The sequence below is a fragment of the Mirounga angustirostris genome, unplaced genomic scaffold, assembly GCF_029215605.1.
Source record: "Mirounga angustirostris isolate CCGP_5_RB_7025 unplaced genomic scaffold, mMirAng1.0.hap1 SCAF_9, whole genome shotgun sequence".
NCBI classification, from domain to species: Eukaryota; Metazoa; Chordata; class Mammalia; order Carnivora; family Phocidae; genus Mirounga; species Mirounga angustirostris.
In genome coordinates, this window is record NW_026991717.1 from 28,520,153 (window position 1) to 28,542,567 (window position 22,415).

Here is a 22,415-nt window from a genome sequence, read left to right on the forward strand (position 1 = left end):
CAATGGAATATTATTTGGCTGTCAAAAAGAATGAAATCTTGCCATTTGCAATGATGTGGATGGAACTAGAGGGTATTATGCTAAGCAAAGTAACTCAGAGAAAGACAAGTATCAGATGATTTCACTCATATGTGGAATTTAAGAAACAAAACAGATGAACATATGGGAAGGGAAGGAAAAGTAAAATAAGATAAAAACAGAGAGGGAGACAGACCATAAGAGACTCTTAACTATAGGGAACAAACTGAGGGTTGCTGGAGGGGAGGTGGAAGGGGGGGAGGGATAACTGGGTGATGGGCATTAAGGAGGGCACTTGAAGTAATGAGCACTAGATGTTATATGCAACTGATGAATCACTAAATTCTACCTCTGAAACTAATAATGCAGTAAATGTTAATTAAATTTAAATAAATTTTTTAAATTTTATTTTATTATGTTATGTTAGTCACCAAACAATATATCATTAGCTTTTGATGCAGTGATCCATGATTCATTATTTTCGTATAACACCCAGTGCTCCATGCAGTACGTGCGCTCCTTAATATCCATCACCGGGCTAACCCATCCCCCACCCCAACCCCTCCAGAACCCTCAGTTCCTTTCTCAGAGTCCATAGTCTCTCATGGTTCATCTCTCCTGATAAGTCTGGCTGGTGGTTTATTGTTCTTATTAATTCTGTCAAAGAACCAGCTTCTAGTTTCATTGATCTGATCTACCTTGTTTCTGGTTTCTAATTCATTGATCTCTGCTCTAATCTTAATTATTTCTCTTCTAATACATGGCTTAGGCATCGTTTGTTGCTTTTTCTCTAGCTCTTTAAGGTGTAGAGTTGGGATTTTTCTATTTTTTTGAGTGAGGCTTGAATGGCTATGTATTTCCCCCTTAGGATCGCCTTTGCAGTATCCCATAGGTTTTGGACCACTGTGTTTTCATTCTCATTGGTTTCCATGAATTGTTTAAGTTCTTCTTTGATTTCTCGGTTGACCCAAACATTCTTGAGCAGAGTGGTCTTTAGCTTCCAAGTGTTTGAATTTCTGCCAAATTTTTTCTTGTGACTGAGTTCCAGTTTTAAAGCATTATGGTCTGAGAATATGCAGGGGAATAATCTCAGTCTTTTGGTATCAGCTGAGGCCTGATTTGTGACCCAGTATGTGGTCTATTCTGGAGAAAGTTCCATGTGCTCTCAAGAAGAATGAGTATTCTGTTGTTTTAGGGTGGAATGTTCTATATATATCTATGAGGTCCATCTGGCCCAGTGTGTTATTCAAAGCTCTTGTTTCTTTGTTGATTTTCTGTTTAGATGATTTGTCTATTGCTGAGAGTGGAGTATTGAGGTCTTCTACAATTAACGTATTGCTATCAGTATGACTCTTTATTTGGGTTAACAGTTGGCTTGTGTAGATGGCTGCTTCCATGTTGGGGGCATAGATATTTAAAATTGTTAGATCTTCTTGTTGGACAGACCCTTTAAGAATGATATAGTGTCCTTCTGTGTCTCTAACTACAGTCTTTAGTTTAAAATCTAATTTGTCTGATATAAGAATTGCTACCCCAGTTTTCTTTTGAGGTCCGCTGGCGTGGAAGATGGGTCTCCATCCCTTCACTTTCAGTCTGGATCTATCTTTAGGTTCAAAATGAGTCTCTTGTACATAGCATATGGATGGGTTCTGTCTTTTTATCCAATCTGCAACCCTGTGCCATTTTATGGGAGCGTTTAGGCCATTCACGTTGAGAGTGATTATTGAAAGATATGAATTAATTGTCATCATATTGCCTGTGAAGAACTTGTTTTTATAGATTGTCCCTGTAAACTTCTGTTGTAGATCACTCTTGGGATCTTTCTTCTTTTATAGACCCCCCCCTTAATATTTCTTGCAGGGCTGGCTTAGTGGTCACATATTCTTTCAGTTTCTCTGGGTCTTGGAAGCTCTGCATCTCTCCATCCATTCTAAATGAAAGCCTTGCTGGATAAAGTATTCTTGGATGCATGTTCTTCTCATTTAGTACCCTGAATATGTCTTGCCAGGCCTTTCTGGCTTGCCAGGTCTCTGTGAATAGGTCTGACATTATTCTGATGTTCCTCCCTCTGTACGTAAGGAATCTCTTCCCCTAACTGCCCTTAAGATGGTTTCCTTGGTTCTAAGATTTGCGAGTTTTACTACTATGTGCTGGGGTGTTGATCTGTTCTCCTTGATCTGGGGGGCGTGGTCCTCTCTGCCTCAAGGACACGAATGTTTGTTTCATTCCCCAGATTAGGGAAGTTCTCAGCTATGATTTGCTCAAATATATGTTCTAGTCCTCTCTCTCTCTCTCTCCACCCCCTCCAGGATCCCAATAATTCTGACATTGCAACATTTCATGGCATCCCTTATTTAATTCTGTCTTCATGGATTTTAAGCTGTTTCTCCCAAGCCTCCTCATTTTCCTTCTTTTCTATCAGTTTGTCTTCTAGATCACTAATCCATTCTTCTTTCTCGTTTACTCTAGCTGTTAGATTATCTAGATTAGATTGGCTCTCATTGATAGCATTTTTAAGTTCTGCCAATTCACCTTTTATTTCTGCCCTTAGAGACTCTATGTTGCCATTAATTGATTTCTCCATTCTAGCCATTGTCTTCACAACTGCCCCTCAGCAGTGCTCCCAGTCCTATGTTCCCATTGATTGACTTCTCCATTCTAGCTATTGTCTTCACAATTGCTAGCCTGAATTCCATCTCTGACATCTTGGTTATATCTGAATCCATTTGTAAATCTGTGGCATAAGTCACAGTCTCTGAGTCTTTCCTATTTTGGGAGTTCCTCTTCCTAGTCATTCTGTTGAGGAGTGGTTGAGGGAATGTATAGAGTCCAAATTATTGACCACAACCCAAGCAAGATGCATGCACCTGTTTTCTAGGGACTTTAGGGTTGCTGGCCTCTTGTTTTCCCAGCCTATCTTCTGGGGGAGGGGCCTGCCATGCTGTTACTCAGGGCAACCCTGTTTGGGCAGAGTTTCCCTGCCTCCGGTGGCAGGGGATGGGCTCAGTGAAAACCAGTTTTGGGGGGCTTTTGTTCTCTGGCAGCTTTCCCTGGTGGCTTTCCGCGTCTCTTCCAAGAGTCAGAGCAGAAGAGACTGTTTCCAACCCTCTGCCTCAGAGCAGAGAGATTGCAGTCTGTTCTTCAGTGAACTCTCCAGGCCACACTATCTCCATTTTTGTCTGTGCTGCTATAAACTGCAGCGTCCTATGTTGTGTGCCCCTCAGCAGTGCTCCCAGTCCTCGTCTCCAGGTCAGGGCATGTCTCTGCCCTTTGTGCTTCTAAAACTGCCAGCTGCCCCCAGTTCACTCGCGTGGCCCTGCCACTCCAGGTTTTAACCCAGAGGGCTGCCCTGATATCCTCTCCCTGCCACTACTGGTCTGAGAGTCTGTGCCCCATCCCCAGCGCAGGAGGTTATCACTCACTGGCAGTGTAGGATCCCCACAGCCAGGCTCCCTCCACATTCCATTTATCCTCCGATATCTGTCCATGGAATTACGGCTCCCTACTTCATACTTTGAAACCAACTGCCTGCGATATTCTGTTTGTAGAGATCCAGATCTATCTTCTTACATCTCATGCTGATTTCATGGGTGTTCAGAGTGGTCTGGTAGATATCCAGCTCAATTCCAGGGACCAGTTGGAATAGGGTCCCATACTCCTCTGCCATCTTTTCCCCCCAGCTAAATAAAAAAAATTTTTTAAAAGAATCTGAGGGTACCCTCAATGAGCCATATCAATGAACTAATTTTCTGGTTTCTTCTCAATTGTTCGCTTTTTGTTTCTCCATAATGTTGAATTAACTTCTTTACAGGAATTTATCACCTCCACAGCTGCTGAGAGGAAGGGAAAAGTTTTTTCTGAATGGCTATTAATAACTGCTATTAATTAATGAAAGATTAATAAATATTTACAAATTATATAATTTTGAAAGTTTGGACAATTATACAAGAAAGACAGATTCTAGAATAATAGAGAAGTCTCCTCAAAAATAAGTTGGCATTGGGCTGTAATTTTTTAAATTACTAATGACTGCAACTGATTTAAGTACATTGACTTTATTAAACCCATAAGTTCATAATCATAAGTTCAAAATGATATTCAGAAAATGGGAGACAGGCACAAAATAAACTCAGTTGATATCACTGGAAGTTGCTAAGGGAACAACTCATTCCTATGAAAATTGATAACCAAAGAAAAATAATGTATCTTGTGTTTCTGGCATTAAGTGTGTTTCCCATTAATGAAATTGGGTGGGAGAAAATTCTTCAATACACAATGAATCATTTATAAATGCGGATAGAATGACAGAATTAGAAAATTTATTGCAAATGCTAATGGTTCCTGGTGGATATTATAACCATTAGGAGCAAAGGTCACAGGGAACTTGATAATCACTGGGCCAAACTGCCCCCATCTAAACTCACTAAGCAATCTCAGCATCCCTGAAAGGGGGACACCTAGACATCACAGTCCTCCTTGTTGCAATCCAAACTTGCAGAATACCTGTGACATACGTACATGGGTCCCAAAATAAAACCTGAAGGCTTCAGATATAAGTTGTAGTTCATAGGAAATAGAGGGACTAGAATAAGAAATTAATCCCATGAAAAGCCCATTAGCCCATTACAGGATACAGGATATTCTACAGAACCCCAGAATGGGATTTTTCTTTTTTTTTTTTTTTAATTTAAAATCAATTAATTAAATATAGCATATTATTAGTTTCAGAGGTAGAATTTAGTGATTCATCAGTTGCATATAACATCTAGTGCTCATTACTTCAAGTGCCCTCCTTAATGCCCATCACCCAGTTATCCCTCCCCCCCTTCCACCTCCCCTCCAGCAACCCTCAGTTTGTTCCCTATAGTTAAGAGTCTCTTATGGTCTGTCTCCCTCTCTGTTTTTATCTTATTTTACTTTTCCTTCCCTTCCCATATGTTCATCTGTTTTGTTTCTTAAATTCCACATATGAGTGAAATCATCTGATACTTGTCTTTCTCTGAGTTACTTTGCTTAGCATAATACCCTCTAGTTCCATCCACATTATTGCAAATGGCAAGATTTCATTCTTTTTGACAGCCAAATAATATTCCATTGTCTATATATACCACTTCTTTCTCCATTCATTTGTCGATGGACATCTGGGCTCTTTCCATAGTTTGGCAGTTGTGGACATTGCTGCTATAAACATTGGGGTGCATGTGCCCCTCTGAATCACTATGTTTGTGTCCTTTGAATAAATACCTAGTAGTGCAATTGCTGGGTTGTAGGGTAGCTCTATTTTTAACTTTTTGAGGAACCTCCATACTGTTTTACAGAATGACTGCACCAGCTTGCATTCCCACCAACAATGTAAGAGGGTTCCCCTTTCTCTGCATCTTCACCAACATCTGTTGTTTCCTGAGTTGTTAATTTTAGCCATTCTGACTGGTGTGAGGTGGTATCTCACTGAGGTTTTGATTTGTATTTCCCTGATGCCAAGTGATGTGGAGTATTTTTTCATGGGTCTATTTGCTATTTGTATGTCTTCTTCGGAGAAATGTCTGTTCATGTCTTCTGTCCATTTCTTGACTGGATTATTTGTTTTTCTGTGTTGAGTTTGATAATTCTTTATAGATTTTGGATACTAGCCCTTTATCTGATAAGTCATTTGCAAATATCTTCTCCCAGAGAATGGAATTTTTCATCTAGATGGTGGTACAGTAAAGACTTAACCTGGCAGGCCTGAAATTGCCATCATTAGAAGGGCCTTTAGAAGATCTTGCTCTGGGGCTGGCCCTTGGCTGGCATCTGGGTACTGGCTTTTGGAATGTTCCTTATGTTACAGAGAGATATGATTGTTCTGTAGGCTTAGGGCATTGCATTAAGCCATACTAACATGCCTAAACTCTTTGTATAAAAATGTGATTTACTGTTAACACCTGTTTTCTTTCTGGGAGGTTGGGACTTTGGTGGGCTGAGGGCACCTATATGACAAGCCCCCATCAAAAACCTTGGCTGAGTCTCAAGCAAGCTGCCATGGGCAGAAACACTACTATTGGAGGAAGAAGCATTTTCGATATGGCCCCCTTCTTGGAAAGGAGATCTTTCAGAACCCTGCTCCTGGACTGCTCCAGACTGCCTGATACGGCTTTCCCCACTGCTGGTCATGGTAATAAACCACAGCCCACACAGGGCACAGCTGCCTCTGAGTCTGTAAGTTCTTCTAGAAAATCACAGTGTGTAGGTAATCCAAGGAACCCTGAAACATGATAATATTGATTGAGAGGAAAACAGAAAAAGAATGGAGAGAATAGAGCTACTCTGGAATAAAGAAGACATAAGAGATATAACAACTAAATCAATGATTGGATCTTGTTGGAACTTGGGGCTCAACTTACTGGAGCAAACATTCCTCACCAGGTAGACTAGACAACCACGGGCAAACTTCTGGAACTTTCCTGGCCACTTCTGCTGCAGGCCATTTCCTTGACAACTCCAAGGTATTTCTCATACCTATCCTACACTCAAGAAGAAATACCTCTTCAGAATCACATCCTCTACTGACATCCCATCAATGTGTTGCTGTATATCTGGTTTCATGATTAAATTAATAATGGACCAACCCATCCAGGCAGTGTCTGCATTTTGCTCCATGCTATTAAAGGCAGAGCCGAACTTAGTTTCCCAGAAACATGGAATTTATAAGACATGAGATCAATTGTGAAAAGGCTCATTAGCTGAGTTGATAAACATAACAGATAATAATCCCTCCCCCCACATAGCCCAAGGTCTCTCAAGTCCCTGAATATACACAATCCTATGAAGCAAATGGGGGCATTCTAATATGCATCTCAGAGAGATTCAACACTTACCGCCCCAGCATCACACTTCAAGTAAGCAGCAGAGTAAGGGTGAGAAACTCATGTACATATTCAATTTTCTCAGGTAAACTTTTGCTGGGGCCTGCTAAAACTCATCTTGCATGTGTCAGTTGCCAAGATTCAGCAAATATTCCAGTACAGATCAATTTCTACCTAGAATGATGGAATCTTCCTTTTTAGGAAAGATGCCATTGCAGTTTGATTAAGAAGCAGAACTGAGCCCATCCAGAGCACCTTCATGTTGAAAGACACTTACTTGTGAGCACAGATAAATCTTAGAAAGCTGGCATGAAAGTTACCTCAAATATAATCAGCATGTAGACCCCAGCAAGGATGACCACAGCAATGGTCACTTGTGCTTCTATGCTTGCACGGAGGTATTGATGAGCCATCAAAAGAGGAACTGCCTGTGTCTGCTGGAGGGAGGCTCGAATGCTGATAGAAACAGTATCTCTGCAGAATGAAGCAAAAATATTACCACTAGTAAGGGAAACCACACTCTATGTCAACAATTAGTGCCTGCTTCCTTGGTGTCCTTCCCAACACAAGTCATCCATGGCCATAACCAGAGCCCAAACTGACCTCACAGTGATTTAGCCCAATGTCTGACTTGGCAGATGAGGTGCTCTGAGTGCATATGAGCAGTGTAAGATGCAGACACAGCCTCCCTATGGCCAGGTCCATATGATGTAGGCCCCCTCATCTGGCAGTGTCTGCCTCGTGGCAGGTGCCACTCCAACAATTAACAGGGAGCAAGGACTTTCACATTGGTTCTAGCCATTTAATTTTCTCTCTCCTCATTACACACTGACTGCTTTACCTGCTAACAAATAGCAAAGCCAACCATTCTCACATGTGGGAGATTCAAAAAAGGGCCATGTGCAACCTGAGAACACGTAGACAGGCTGTCACAGATGGTGGGGAAAAGAACCTGGAACAAGAGGCATCCAAGTAATCAACAGTATGTGGCATGGTGAAATTAAAGCACTTTTCTAAAAGTTTAGTCAGTAACTATTCTGAGCTGAACTGTGTCCCCAAAATATAGATGTTGACACCCTAACCCTCAAAACTTCAGAATGTGACTATATTTAGAGATAGAGTCTTTACAGAGGTGATTAAGTTAAAATGAGGTCACTGATGTGGTCCCTAATACAGTATGACTAGTGTCCTTACAAGAAGGGATTGGGACAGACACACACACACAGAAAAGTCCACAGAAAAACACAGGGAGACGAAGCCAAGGAGAGAGTACTCTGAAGAGACAAATCCTGCTGAACCCCTGAGGAAATAAATTTCTACTGTTTAAGTCATACACTCTGTGGTATTTGTTATGGCAGGCCTAGCAAACTCATATAGACATAATATGGAGCGGCATTAAAGAAAAAGAGAAATAATCCTAAAATTTCCTGGAATTCCCCATTGTGGAGCTTCATAATATTAATGAAATTAAAGCATCAACTAAAAATATCATTTGCTTCAAAATGGACCCTGCAATCAATCCTCATTTCCTGACACTCACAGAGAGTGAGTGTTATGATGCCCTCCTACATCCTTCATGTTCCTAGTCTATACAGTTAGAGCATCCCATCCAAACCACATAACTGATCTGGCTATTTGTGCCAAAAATTGGAGTCCCACAGGTCAAACTTTTTAAGTGAAAATGTCCAGAGGAGACCTTCCCCCAAGATCCTTGATCACTTGAGACCCACCTGCTCAGTATCTCAAAGGTCCTGCTCACCACCAAGTGCTCACTTCTTCTCGGATTTAAAAATACTGTCCAATTCTGAGTGACCTATAAAAGTTGAAACGTAATATCAGAGTAAGGCTTTGAACCTGAACCATCACCTGGGATTCAGTGCTATTCACTGTAGGTGTTAGTTTAGAATAAGAAAAGAAGAAAAAGAGGAACAGCAAGGACTTTGTATACAGCTCCCACATCCCTGACACTAGAGCATATCCAAGCTGTGCAGAACTGGAAATTTCCACAACATAGAGGGCTTTAAGAAAAAAAAAAAAAAGAATACGGAAGTACAAATACAGAATTAGTATAAAGGGTACAAAGATATAGAAGTAAATATGATTTATTATGAGAAAAAGAAATCACTGCACTTTATACGAGACTTGGGATCTTCTGAGCCCTCTGAGGCAATTCACAAGAAATGCTTGCTTAGAACTGCTTCCTGCTTGCAAATTGGAGGCAGAAAACCTTCACACCCATGTTACAGGAGTCCATGGGAGGTAGGACCCAAGGATGAAGCTTCCTTTGCTGCAGGCAAATCCACCCCACATGTTCCTGTCCTAAGCAGGGCAGTGGAGAAACCAGCTGAGGGGGACCAGATGTGAGCATAGAGGGAGGGGCTAGCTGGGGGAGCGAAAGGGCCAGGGAAACTTCAATGGGAGGACAGGAGTTTTGCTGCCCACAAATCATAAAGTAAATGAAAATAGGAACTCTGAAATTGGTCAAAGCATAAATGAGAGTTCATAAGTTCTCTTAAAACACTTCAGTATTTGGAAAGAGTATATCAGAAAAAATCCATTAGTAAAGATCTCTTGTGTTCTTCGTGTTTCTGAGCTGGATTTGTGTGTGACACTAGAGCGGAGTAGAGCCCCATGGGCAGGCAGCTGTGTCAGCAGGCTGCAAAAGGTCACATCTTCCCCCACACAAGGCCCACAGACAGAGCAGGCAGATGTGTGCCTACCCCGCCTTTAATGAGAAGGCCTTGCCAGCCGGTTGTACACCACACACGAGGAAGTGAAGTTTACATCCTAAGACCAAGGCCAAGGCAACTGGTTCAGAACACTGGTGCTGCACAGACCATCACCCATGAAACTGCAGCCTCATTCATTATGAGGCTTTTGCTCTGTGGACCCTGCTTTGCATGGCAGGAAAATGCGAGGGGTGCAGTAACCCATCAGATGCTCATTTTGGATGACATAGCATTGTGCACCAGCAGGGTTTCCTCCTATTGATTATAATAGGGAAAACCCATGAACTTCATAGACAAGTCACCATGATAATCCCAGGGGGTCATCAGGCCAGGACTTGGGGTACAGGTCAGGATGCACAGAGAGGGGCCAGGCCTTGTCTGGGCTCTGGGCCATGGTGACAACACCAATGTTGGCTCTCCTTGCCTTCGAAGGACAGGAGCTAAAGGTTTTGTCTAGGAGACACTAAGCACAAGAGCCTATCACTTTAGAAGCAGAAGCTTTGGGAAACTATGCAAGTCTTAGGCAAGTGTCCCCAAACCCAAGAGAACTGTGGTGTTGAAATACCTTCCGTACCATGGGGTAAAGCCCAGGTTTAATTGTGCTTTAACAACAAAACTGCTTTCAAATATATAATGTTTTCCTGAATTGCCCAGTAAAATCATGTGAATTAAATAACTTGCAAGCCTCATTTTACTGAAATGGCAAGAGTTTTATAACTGTCTTAAACAAAAGGAAAAAAGAGTCAAAGACAAAGCAAAAGATAGGTTTTGCCTAATAATGGTGCCATTGCCTTATGGCTTCCCATCAAATCCATTCAAAAGGAAACTCAATTTATAAAGAGATGAAATGAGTTTTTACAATTCCTTTCAAATAACTTATAAGTGTAACCTGCTGTGGCCGCCACCGCCTGGAGCCTGGAACGTCAGCCTGGGTCACCTCCACCATGATATGTTCTTCTCTCCCGGTATGACTTGGGCCACCGGCCACCAGGGCCCCTGCCAGATCCACCTGGAGCAGTGTGGAGTCCATGTGGCTGGTGAGATTCGAAGCTGAGGCAAAGTCAAGGTGAACCACAAAGCAAGGAAGAGAGGCCTGAAGTCCCCTCACCACCCACCCAGTGAGCACCCTCCTTAGAAGGTGCACAGAGAAATACCTATCCAGGCTGTTTCTGACAACTGTACTGCAGACTTTGACCACTCCTTATCTCCTTAGCACTTCACTCCTGACATGCAGTTGGTTTTGCAATGTCTGATCGCATGCATTTCAAATCCTCTGTTTTAACCTTTAAGTGGTATCTCCCCATTCTACCATGATCTCTGCTTCCACATTTTGCAGCCAGCATAAAACTCCTGCCCAAGTTCCTGGACCCACCATGAGCTAGTAGACAGGACGGCTGCATTAATGAACAGATAAACTGATCCACATCCATGTCCAAATCCTTAGGTGCCAGGTCTCTATTTTTAGAATGAGAAATCACAAAGAGAATTGAAAATAAGAATTCTGAAGCCAGCTAAATAAATGACATGCACTGTAGTGAAAGGAGAGAAATTTCTTCAAAGCGTGTGAAGGACTCTTGATCAGGGAAAAATTATCAGGTAAAGAGGCTTTCCCCCCACAAAATATAATTTCCATGGCACTTAAGCCCCACTGTAGGCTTCCCCTTAGCACCAACATCCTGCATTTGGGTGTTGCACAAATGTAGGAGCCCATGCTACTCAACCCTTCTCTCTCTGCTCTGGGCCAAGTCTTGCCTCTGCTGCAAGGTTCTGGGGGTCATGACATGGATTCTACACAGCGGCTAGCCTAGTTATTTTGATCCAGAGGAGAAAACTGTTGTAGGTGGAAAAATGAATCTCAAAATAGTCTAAGCTTTGTATGAGGTCTCAAAAGTCTTAGCAGCAGCTCACTGACTGTAGGAGGATTCAGTAGCCAATTCCTTTACTCTTCCTTAAAACCCTAGAAGAAACAGGCGGTTTATGGAACAGACTTAGGGAAAAGGCACAACCTCACTGTTGCCAGAGTGTACACAAGATTTACTGTGAGTATCAAGGGCCAGTGAATGGTTAATCTTTTTTCATTACCTATTTCCTCCAGCAAAATGCACTGGTTTAAAAAAACCAGTTGTACAAAAAACATCCTGGTAAAGAAAGGGTTTTATCAGCACTGTTGCCCATATGAGAGCCCAGACTGAGCAGCAGTCCCCCGCACTTAGTTGGAAAGCCTCTCCACATACTTATGCTACTACTTGGGCTCCATCAAGGACAAATGGAAAACAGAAGTCACGCATGAGGCACGATGTACCAAGAAAAGGCCCAAAGAGACACTGCTGCTTCTGCCAAAATTACTCGTGTCTTGGTCTTTCCCCAGGGCAAACACAAGATACACGGTGGGGAGAAATATTTCAGTTCAGAAAGGATTCCAAGAGACCTTGCAGAAACCCGGAAGGAACAGCACCACCTAGAGGCTAACATTAGAAAAGCAGTGCCTTCACCCTCAGATTTAAAGAATGTTTGTGGAGCATTTATTGCATTCCAAGAAATGAATGAATAAAACAAGACCTTTGTCCTGGGGGCCGGGGGACATCTCATGCCCTGTTGGGGAGACAACCACGTAACAAAGCACCCTATTATTAACCAACCAAATTGAGTGCATACAAAATCACATAGACACAGGACCACGTGTACTTCCACCCTTCCTTTTCTCTTTCTAGATGCCCACCATGCACTTAGGATTCAAAGCCCACTGGGGTGCTCTGACTGTGTCAGAGTGACTGTGCTCAGACTGTGTCAGCTGTAACTTCCAGATCCCAGCAAACAGGAACCTCTAATTGGGCCTCACCCCTGCAGGTAGCTTCAATCCTTGCCTCCCAGCCATGTTGAACTGTCCACCATGCTCCTAACACATAGTCCCCTGCCTTTGCCTCAAATGCCTCCCCAAATCTGCAGAACTTCTACCATCTTTCAAGTTCTCACTCAAACTCTCCTCTCCTTAAATCTTTCCTTGTCATCCATGACTCCAGCGGATCCTCTGGCTTCCTCCAGTGTTCCTCTGTAGATTGGGCTCATGCCATACTGCAGTTTGTTTTAGACTTTTCTCCCCAACTGGTCTCACTCCTCAAGAGGAATAACTGCATCTTATTCATTTTGTTACTTCTTTAGAAACTAATGTGGTTCTCACTACATTAGATGCCCCAACAAATATACTTGTTTCACCAATAATATTTGTTTACAGCAACATCCTTGAGGTCCTCCAAACTTAGACCAAAGTCCCTGCCAGATGGGGCATGAAGAAGTCAGAGGGAAATCGCCTCCTTCTTCTAGCTGCATCAAAGTAGTCTCCTGCCTTTACCACTACCCCAGTCAAAGCCATCTTTCAAGATCTAACTTGACATGCCTTCCATGAACCTTCTTCCCACTCTGTGAGCCCCCTAGACATCCCTCCTCTGAGTTCCTAGTTAATTATATTCCTGTTGTATCTCTAATGAGTGTGACCATTGACTTTCTCTGGCTGTCCCAGTGTGGGCAGCTGTCTTGGCAGCCTATGCATGGTGGGGAGAAAGACACATGAACAAAGCACTTCTGAAGAGCGGGCAGTGTGCTGCTACAGGTCATGGAACAAATCCATGAGAGCCTGAAAGGGGCCTTCATTTCCACCTAAAATGTACAGTCCTCTTGGGCTTACCTTTCAGTTTGCTACAGAGCCTATCAAATGCCAGGTTCAGTTAACACTGGCCAGGACTCCCTCCTGGACCAAACTTAAGTCCTCTGAGCCCTCTTCTTGGTTAAGTTTCAACCTTGGCCTGGTGAGCCCAGTTTATCGAGAATCCCTTCACTCTTTTTCTTTTTCTTTCTTTCTTTTCTTTTCTTTCTTTCTTTCTTTTTTTTTTTTTTTTTTTAAGAATGCCTTCACTTCACTCTTGATCCCCAGCCAAGTTCCCTTTGGTAATTTTCCATCCTCCCCCTCACCCTTCTGTAGATTCCCAGCTTAACCTGTTGTATTTCGAGTTGAGTTCAATCTCTTGCCTATTGCAATAGTCTTGGATAAAGTCTTCCTTACCTGTTTAACTGATACAATTTTTCTTTGACACAACTTTTGCTTAGTTGAATGGAGGTAAGAAAGTGGGGTTCCTTTAGACCAAACTTCTTGATAAAAATGGGAGCAATGTCATTTGATAAAGTATGAAACTTTTAAGACTGATCAATTCATAAAAATAATCTATCTAGTGCTAATGTATTTTCTCCAGCATTTGGGACCAAATGGTTGAATGATTGTCCTTAATTTCTAGAGTGGTGCTGGCCAATAGAATTTTCTGTGGTGATAGAAATGTTTTTATCTGTGCTGTCTGATATGGTAGCCACTAATCACATGTGGCTATTAAGCACTTGAAATGTGGCTGGTGTGAATGGGGAAGTGAAACTTTAATGTTATTTACTTCATTAATATAAATTTAAATGTCAAGAGCCACAAGTAACTAGTTGCTATCATAATGGACATCACAATGATGAGGAGCTTAGGATGTAAGAGAGGAAGAACAGGAGGGGACAAAATCCTTTAATATGTATAGTGTTTTCTTTATGTACTTTGAAAGCCCAGGACTACTATGAAGGGTGTGATGGAAAATGGACCATATGTCAAGAAACAAGGAAAAAAGATTGGAAGAGAGGGAGGGAGAGAAAGGAAAGGAGGGAAGGGAGGAAGGTCAGTGAGCAAGCCTAATTACCCTGCCTATATATAACCTGGCTTGCTGACCATTATTCACCTGTTTAATGACCTAGGAGCCTTGAACAGGTCTCCCCCATAATAAGCACAGAGAACAATTCAGGGACAAAGAACTTCACATGCCTGCAATCACAGCCACTTCCTGTTTCACAAAGCTTCTAAAATAAACTCTGCAATTACTGAGGTGACAAAGCCCAACTATTACAGAGAAAACATCATAGGGGAAAAGGTAGCTTTGTTATTCTCCAGTTAAAGGATAGTGAGGCTTTCTCCAAAAGCACTTCTCACCAAAACACACACCCCTGGGGTCTGGCCAGAAGTCAAGAAGGAATAACAGTGGGGCTCCTCACTCATGAGGACAACAATGAGAACACCACTACTGGCCTTTCAAAACCAGGCCTGCCTGAATCACTTCTTGCCCCAGACCGGCACAATAACACCTTTTTGCTGAGAATCACCTTCAAAGTTCCAAACTCTGGTGCACAGTCTAGCCTGCCCTGACTCTGTCCCCATTTTTGTAGATACCAGCAGCAGTTGGCTCTCTGGGCGCATCTGAGGGGGACTTCTGACCTCTGATCTGTCCTTTCACAAACCACCACAGCAAGTTCTCAGCCTAAGGTCCTGGGAGAGGGTCTGTGAGCTTCCAGAAATGTATGGAAAATCTACTGAGAAAAATGTACATTTTTGGGGCGCCTGGGTAGCTCAGTTGGTTAAGCGACTGCCTTCGGCTTGGGTCATGATCCCAGGGTCCTGGGATCGAGCCCCACGTCAGGCTCCCTGCTCGGCGGGAAGCCTGCTTCTCCCTCTCCCACTCCCCCTGCTTGTGTTACCTCTCTCACTATCTCTCTCTCTCTGTCAATTAAATAAATAAAATCTTAAAAAAAAAAAAAGAAAAGAAAAGAAAAATGTACATTTTCTAAGGAGCCCATGGGAAGCTTAAATCTGCCTTAATAATGGTTAATGATTGACAGAGTCTCTCTTTGGCCAAACCTTAGGTATGCTCCTCTGAACTCTCTTCTCTAAGACTAAGCCCTGACTTTGGGGCTTCTGTGTCCAGTTTTAGCAAGAATCCTGCTAGGTTAATTTAGGCAGAATCTTCATTCTCCATATCTAATCACACTCAATATCTGATCAGGTTCCTCATCCACCTCCATCCCCCAGGTGATATCTGGTCACTCTGGCCTGTCTTCAACAAGGATCCTGTGAGGTCAGTTTGGCCAGAATCTCCTCTTATCCATGATGTTTCCTCTTAGTAGTTTTTCATCCACTGCCCCCCACCCTGCTCCTTGGCTTTAAAGTCCCACTTTTCAAGTTCAATCTTTCTCCCCCACTGCAAGACCTCAGTGCAGTGGTCTCTACAACTATCACTAAGTTCCCGAATAAAGTGTGACTTGTCATCTTTAACAAGTGTCACTGAAGACTTTTTTTTTTCTTTAACAGATCCATAGACATGTAAGAACCATTCTGCAGCATGCCTATCATCCCACACAGCTCTCTTCATCTCTTCCACTTCTCTTTCTCTCTTCATCCAAATACACACATGGCTCAGAGAACAGGAGAGAGACCTCCCAGTTACCCTTACTGCTGAGAAAAACCATTTGTCTGCCAGTCACTAGGATGGGTCTGGGTTCATTCAAGTCCCAGGAAAGGGCTAGTGTACTTGAGCTGCTCTAGAAGGAAGACTGCACAATGCTGTGGAGCAAAAGTGACATGGTACAGTTCTCGGTGGGATGAACAGAAGACTCTTATTTGTCATTATCTGATTTTATCCTGTTATGATCTTTACTTATTATACTTATTTAGGATTTCTGCTGACTGATAAGGTTCATACAGGAGTTGCCACAGTACAGTAATCACTCAGCAACCTGCAAATATTTCCGCCTCCCTGTCTGGTTCTGGATAGGATCTCTCCGAGTTCTTGGCTCAGCCTGGGCAGTAGGTTATGATCATTTACAGTGAGGTCACATGAAGGGAAGGCAGGATCCCTCTCCTAGGGGCATGATGAAGTCAGGCCTCCACACTGACACTTGCTTTGAGAAGGCCCCAGGGGAAGCTGAGGAAAGCAGGAAGATGTCTTAGTGTTTTTTTTTTTTTAAAGATTTATTTATTCATTTGAGAGAGCGAGAATGAGAGAGAGTACATGAGAGGGGGCAGGGTCAGAGGGAGAAGCAGGCTCCTCGCAGAGCAGGGAGCCCGATGTGGGACTCGATCCTGGGACTCCAGGATCATGACCTGAGCCGAAGGCAGTCGCTTAACCAACTGAGCCACCCAGGCGCCCGATGTCTTAGTGTTTTTAACCCATAGAGATGATATAGAGGTAAGGCATAAGAATGGGAAACAAAGCTCATTAAAATCACAGAGCTCTCCAGTTCTCTCACAGGGAGATACATCTTCACCTAAAACTGAGACACAATTTTAAAGTGGTGAAGCAAATACCAAGACTTTAGCAAGCTTTCAGATAGACTTCAGAGCTACCCTGTCCTGAGAGCAGGTACAGATGAGTGCTCTCATTCATTTAAGAGCAGGGATGCACCATGCACTGCCCACCAGAGCCATCTCATGAGCCCACCTGAAGACCTTGAGTGCCAGGTCTTTCTGGAATGTTGAGTGGCTCAGCTGAGTGAGAGGATGTTCTGGAAAGACACAGAGGGACTCCCCAAAAGAACCAGAGGAAATAAGAATATGCAAAAACTACTGGTGACTGCAAGGGAAACTACCCAATTTTCTAAAATTTCAGTTCACCCAAGCTTATCAGTTGAAGATACTGAAGAAAAAAAATCTGTGAATGATTTAACTCCTTTTTAAAAGGCAATGATCAGAAAAAAAGGTAATAATCAGAAATACTTGAGCTGGACACAGTTGCCTCCTTTTCTCCCTCCTCCTCCATGAGCCTCCTCCTCCATTTGCTTCCTCTTCCTCCCCACTCCTTTCTCCTCCTTGCCCTCCTCTCCTCCCCAGCTTGCTTTCCAAGATGCTCCCTCTCCCAGGCTTGGGAGCTTTAGGGACTTTCATGCTTGACTATCCTCATCCAAATGTCTATTCAAGAGAGACTTTGGGCTCTGGACTTTCAGTTTCAGCTGGGATAAGTAGAGAGCTAGAAACACACCACTCCTACTCTCACAACCTGAAAAGCCTGGACAGATGTTAAGTTAATGACTTATTCTGTCAAGAATGAGGTTGCATCATAAACATCTAACTTGAAATCTAGAGTGAGACAGGTGACCGAGGGGAGGAATAGGGCCCAGCATTTGCTTCCCTGAGACAGGTGCTACCATTACACACAGAAGCAGGCAAGATTAAATCAGAAAATTTTTAAACTGCTCAAGGTCAAGTGTGGGCTAGCGTGATAGCAGGGAGATCCTGGGAGCCACAGAATTGGGGTGTTCACATCTTCTAATAGGATTTTGCTTCAGGAACCCTAGCAGGTACTCACAAGGAAGATGGAGAAATTGAGGAGATTCATGAAAAAGTGTTAATTTGCTGGGGAAACATATCAAATCTGGTAGTCTAAGGGCACAGTGGAACCCCAGCAGCTGGGAGTGGTGGGTAAGAGGGGAAAGTAACTCTCCCCTGTGGAAGGAATAGGAATAGTGCACAGTCTGGCAGACAGCAGGAGAGAAGCCAAGCAATTCCAAGTGTGTGGGATGCTAGAGGTTACCATAGCAACCACACACTGCCACACAGCCAACCTCTGACTAGATTTACCCAGACCCCCAACTAAAACCCACAGTGCTATGGAATAAATGTTTATGTCCCCCACAAAATTCATATGTTGAAGCCCGGCCGCCCAGTGTGGCTGTGTCTGGAGATGGGGCCTCTAAGGAAGTAACTGAGGTTAAATGAAGTCATAGGGTGGGGCCCTGATCTGAGAGGATTGTATCCTTATTAAGAACAGCCACTAGAGAATGCTCTCTCTCTCCACATACACACAGGCACACTGAGGAAAGGTCCTGTGAGGACATGGCAAGAAAGGCAGCCATCTGCAAGCCAGAAAGAGAGCTCTCACCAGATATCAAATTGGCAAGCACCTTGACTTTGGACGTCCAACCTCTAGCACTGTGAGTAATAAATATCTGTTAACCCCCAGGCTGCGGTATTTTGTTACAGCATTCCGAGCTGACTAACACACTCAATATCTACTATCCTATACAACACATCTGGCTTTTAGTGACAAACTATGAGGCCTACAAAAAGGCAAGAGAAAACACAGTATGAAGAAACCAAGCAATCATCATGCCCAGATGACACAGCCAAGGAAAAGAAGCAATGAACTTAAAAATAGGTCAGTAGAAACCACCCAGGCTGAAATGCAAAAGGAAGTGGGGATGGGGTACAAAACAGAGTATGCAAGAGCCCAGGGGAGCCAGGCCCTAACTGGAATGTGCCACCTGGTTGTCATCACCCCAGGGGGAACCTTACCACCAACCACCCATCATAGTTTCACTAGTGCTCCCCTCCCCTTCTGCTCTGGCCTCATCTTTCATCAAATGTCCTGAAGGAACAAAATAGGTATGGGAGGAACAGTGATCACCTACACTGCGGCCTTCAGCAACAGTTGTAATAGTTCTCTGGTGTCTCTTTGTGAATCTCAGCCATGCGCAACTATCCATCTCTGTATAGACTGGATACAGTAGCTTTGCAGGGGTGACACAGCCAACAACTGCCAGAACTTTCCTTGATCTGGATACAGGCTGAATAAAATCTGTAACAATCAGAAACATTTAATGATAGATTTGTGGCAGGAGAACAATAGGATTTAAATAATTTTGACAAAAGGTAAAAATATGGGTATAATAATGGTGTTGACTGATGTATCGAACATTCACCAGCTCACTCTAGTTTTTCTTAGATATTTAGAGATAAAATTCTGATTCATTATACTATTCTCCACTACAATGGGTCTTGATTACTGATATTTGTTTGTTTTAAAGATTAACCACTCAGCTATAAAATTAAATCATCAGAGGAAGGTAAACATGGTTTTCCCATACTGGAGAAAAGGGGATACAACCCATGTGATGGTTAAAGTATGTGTTTGTGGAATTTGCACAATTTGCACCTTATACCTCATCAGAAAGTACATTGAAGTGGTTATAAGCGGTTATAAGATGACAGGTTATAGAAGTTCAAAACAAATTCCCCAAATCACCAAAACTTCAAATCCCAGAAGAAGGCTGAAGACTAGATACAAAGCTCAGGTCAGTCCTCAGGAGATCAGGTAAGCGCTGGCCCACCCTGACCTTCTCCTTGGAAACCCCAGTGTACCCACCTACCAGGCCCTGTGAAGCAGCCAGAGCTTCAGAGCCACACAGTTGTGAGAATAGGAGGTAGAGAAGCAAACTGGCAGCTAAAAAAGTAAAAGCATGAAGTTTTCAGAGTTCAATGTATTTGTCTCTTGTTTCACGCATAATTTCCTTTCTCTGGGCCACTGCTCCCCTCCCTTGTGGGCTTTCATAGAGTTGCAGGTATTCAATTCAGCCAGTATTGACTTCATGAACCACCCTCGGTGCTCAAGATGCAATAGTGCTCTCTATTCGCCACCCTGAGAAGAGGAGCCTCTTCTCATGCATAACCCCACATGCACACACACAGAGCCCCGAAATGTATGCCCACCTATGCAGATAATGAAAACCAAGTACTCACAGCCACATGTGGTCATGTGCAGTTTCCAGTCATGCAGGGTTCAGCCTGGCCGTAACGTCAGGCTGCATAGAAGAGGCACAGCCACACATGTCCTGGAGTCCACACTGCCCAGGCATGAAAACACCACCCACACACCCCATCCTTCCTCACAATCTCACATGCAGTCACAGCAGCAGGCACCAGGCACCCACTGGAATCTCCCAACAATGGTGCAGACAAATTCTCTTATGCCAATGCTGAAAATTGGTACACACCCAGAAACAAGACCCCAAGCACAGACACAACCTCAAAACGATCACAGACCACAAGTGACCCACATGTCCCACACAGGCATGCAGACACACAAACACGCAGCAGGCACAGAGGACCTCACATCCACATGTGCACACACAGACACACACAGCCAGGCATGTACACACACATTTGTACACACACAGATATGCACACCTGAGCACAAAGAATCTCACACTCATTCATTTGGCAAAATATTGAGCACCTGCACTGTGATTCCAGCTAGGCTACATCAGGATACACACCACACAAATGCTGGCAGCGGGACACATTCTTGGGGCCACCCATGATGCTGAACATGCCCAAGACAAATAAAGAGTTTTATTGCATGTGGTTGAAAACAGAATTGGTAAGCCGCTTTTCAGTGGAAAGTTAGACCCAAGGATGAAGCTAACTGCCTTCTACAGAGCAAAGCCAAGTCCCCAGGGCTTCTGTTGTATCACAGCAGAGGAGCATTGCTAAGGGGAGGCCTCCCTCACCAACCTCAGCCCACAGTCCCACATGCCTTTAGCATCTCCTCCAAAGAAAGGTGTGAGCCCCATACCTTAGGTGCCTTGCTACCCAGCCCAAGGCACCCTGGGGCTCTGCTGACCCAACAGCAGAGCTCTGTGATACTCACAGAGCACACCACCACAAAAATAAACAGGCTTGCGACTTTCAGCCACCGTACACAGCGCCTGCAAGAGAAAAGGTAGGACCCAAGTCACACCAAAGCAGTCCTGTTTGCATGTGCCCAGACTACCAAACCTCAGACACATTTCTGAAGCTTTGGGTAATATCAATCACAAAGCACATGTTAGGAATTCTTTCCATAATATGGTATAAAGGAAGACACTGCTGACCTATAAATATATGGCCTCGTGAAAAGCAGCTTGGTGAAGTTTACAGAGGAGAGCAAAGTTAACCTAGTGTTTGCACATGTTTCATGCTGGACATGCTAAAATTCAAATTTGGAGGCTCTTCCCTAGCATTTTGAAGGCTGAATTTCCTGGAAACAGGCCTTATATGGGCTCTCAGATTCATATTTATCAATTATATTCCCCTAAGTTTTCTGGAAAGTGGGAATATGGATTTGTTCATCAAATATAAAAACACTGAACTGAGATATAATCAAGCAATTCAAAAAAGAAATTACAGTGCTGTCACTGGTTGTACTAGCAAAGTCTTTTAAGAATTCCTTCAGAGATAATTAACAATCAGGCCATGCTCTTGGCCCACTCTGCAGTCTCCTGATGGTGTCCTGACCCAGTCACCATTATACCTTTCTTAACTGTGGCTCTCAGGGCCCAGGTAAGTCTGAGTCTACCCAACCCTTTGCAGTCTTTCCAGTCCCATCTCTGCTCCGTCCCTGTATGTGAAGGGTGCTGGTCCATAGCCTGTGCTTGACATATGTTTGTGGAATGCAGAAGGTCTATGTTAGGACATCTTTTTCAATACCTTTCTGATCTTTTCAAAATGGTAAAGTCTTATTTTGCATTCCCTTAGATTTAATGAATTTGGTGGATAACCATTTCACACTTCCAAATTATGACTCAACAGCCCCTATTTAAATGGGAATCAAAGCTGGAGATATCAGAATCCCAGATTTCAAGATAGACTACAAAACTATAGTAATCAAAACAGTAATCAAATTTTGTGTCTGGCACAAAAACAGACACATAGATTAATGGAACAGAATAGAGACTCCAGAAATAAACCCATGCTTATATGGTCAATTAATCTACAACAAAGGAGGCAAGAATACACAATAGGGAAAAGACAGTCTCTTCAATAAATGGTGCTGGGAAAACTGGACAGCTACAGGCAGAAGAATAAGCCTGGACTACTCTTCTGACACAATACATAAAGATAAGCTCAAAATGGATTAAAGATCTAAATGTGAGACTTGAAACCCTAAAACTCCTAGGCAGTAATTTCTTTGACATTGGCCATAGTATTTTTCTAGATATGTCTCCTAAGGCAAGTGAAACAGAAGCCAAAATAAACTACTGGGACTACATCAAACTAAAAAGCTTCTGCACAGTGAAGGAAACAATCAACAAAACAAAAGGCAACATACTGAAAGGGAAAAGACATTTGCAGACAATACATCTGATAAAGGGTTAATATCCAAAATATAGGAAGAGCTTACATAACACACACACACACACAATTAGAAAATGGGCAGAAGAC

General features: G+C 43.1%; 1 protein-coding gene across 2 annotated transcripts in view; it reads right to left on the bottom strand.

The window, feature by feature from the left end:
* OCA2 (OCA2 melanosomal transmembrane protein) overlaps positions 1 to 22,415 on the bottom strand; it is a 561,894-nt gene that overhangs the window by 448,508 nt on the left and 90,971 nt on the right. For both annotated transcript variants that reach the window (XM_064570041.1, XM_064570040.1), the window contains 5 exons: positions 20,863 to 20,920; positions 18,939 to 19,011; positions 10,479 to 10,639; positions 8,591 to 8,673; positions 7,181 to 7,334 (listed from right to left, as the gene is read on the bottom strand). In XM_064570041.1, the coding sequence (XP_064426111.1) occupies positions 7,181 to 7,334; positions 8,591 to 8,673; positions 10,479 to 10,639; positions 18,939 to 19,011; positions 20,863 to 20,920 (529 nt within the window). The remainder of the gene's footprint in view (positions 1 to 7,180; positions 7,335 to 8,590; positions 8,674 to 10,478; positions 10,640 to 18,938; positions 19,012 to 20,862; positions 20,921 to 22,415) is intronic.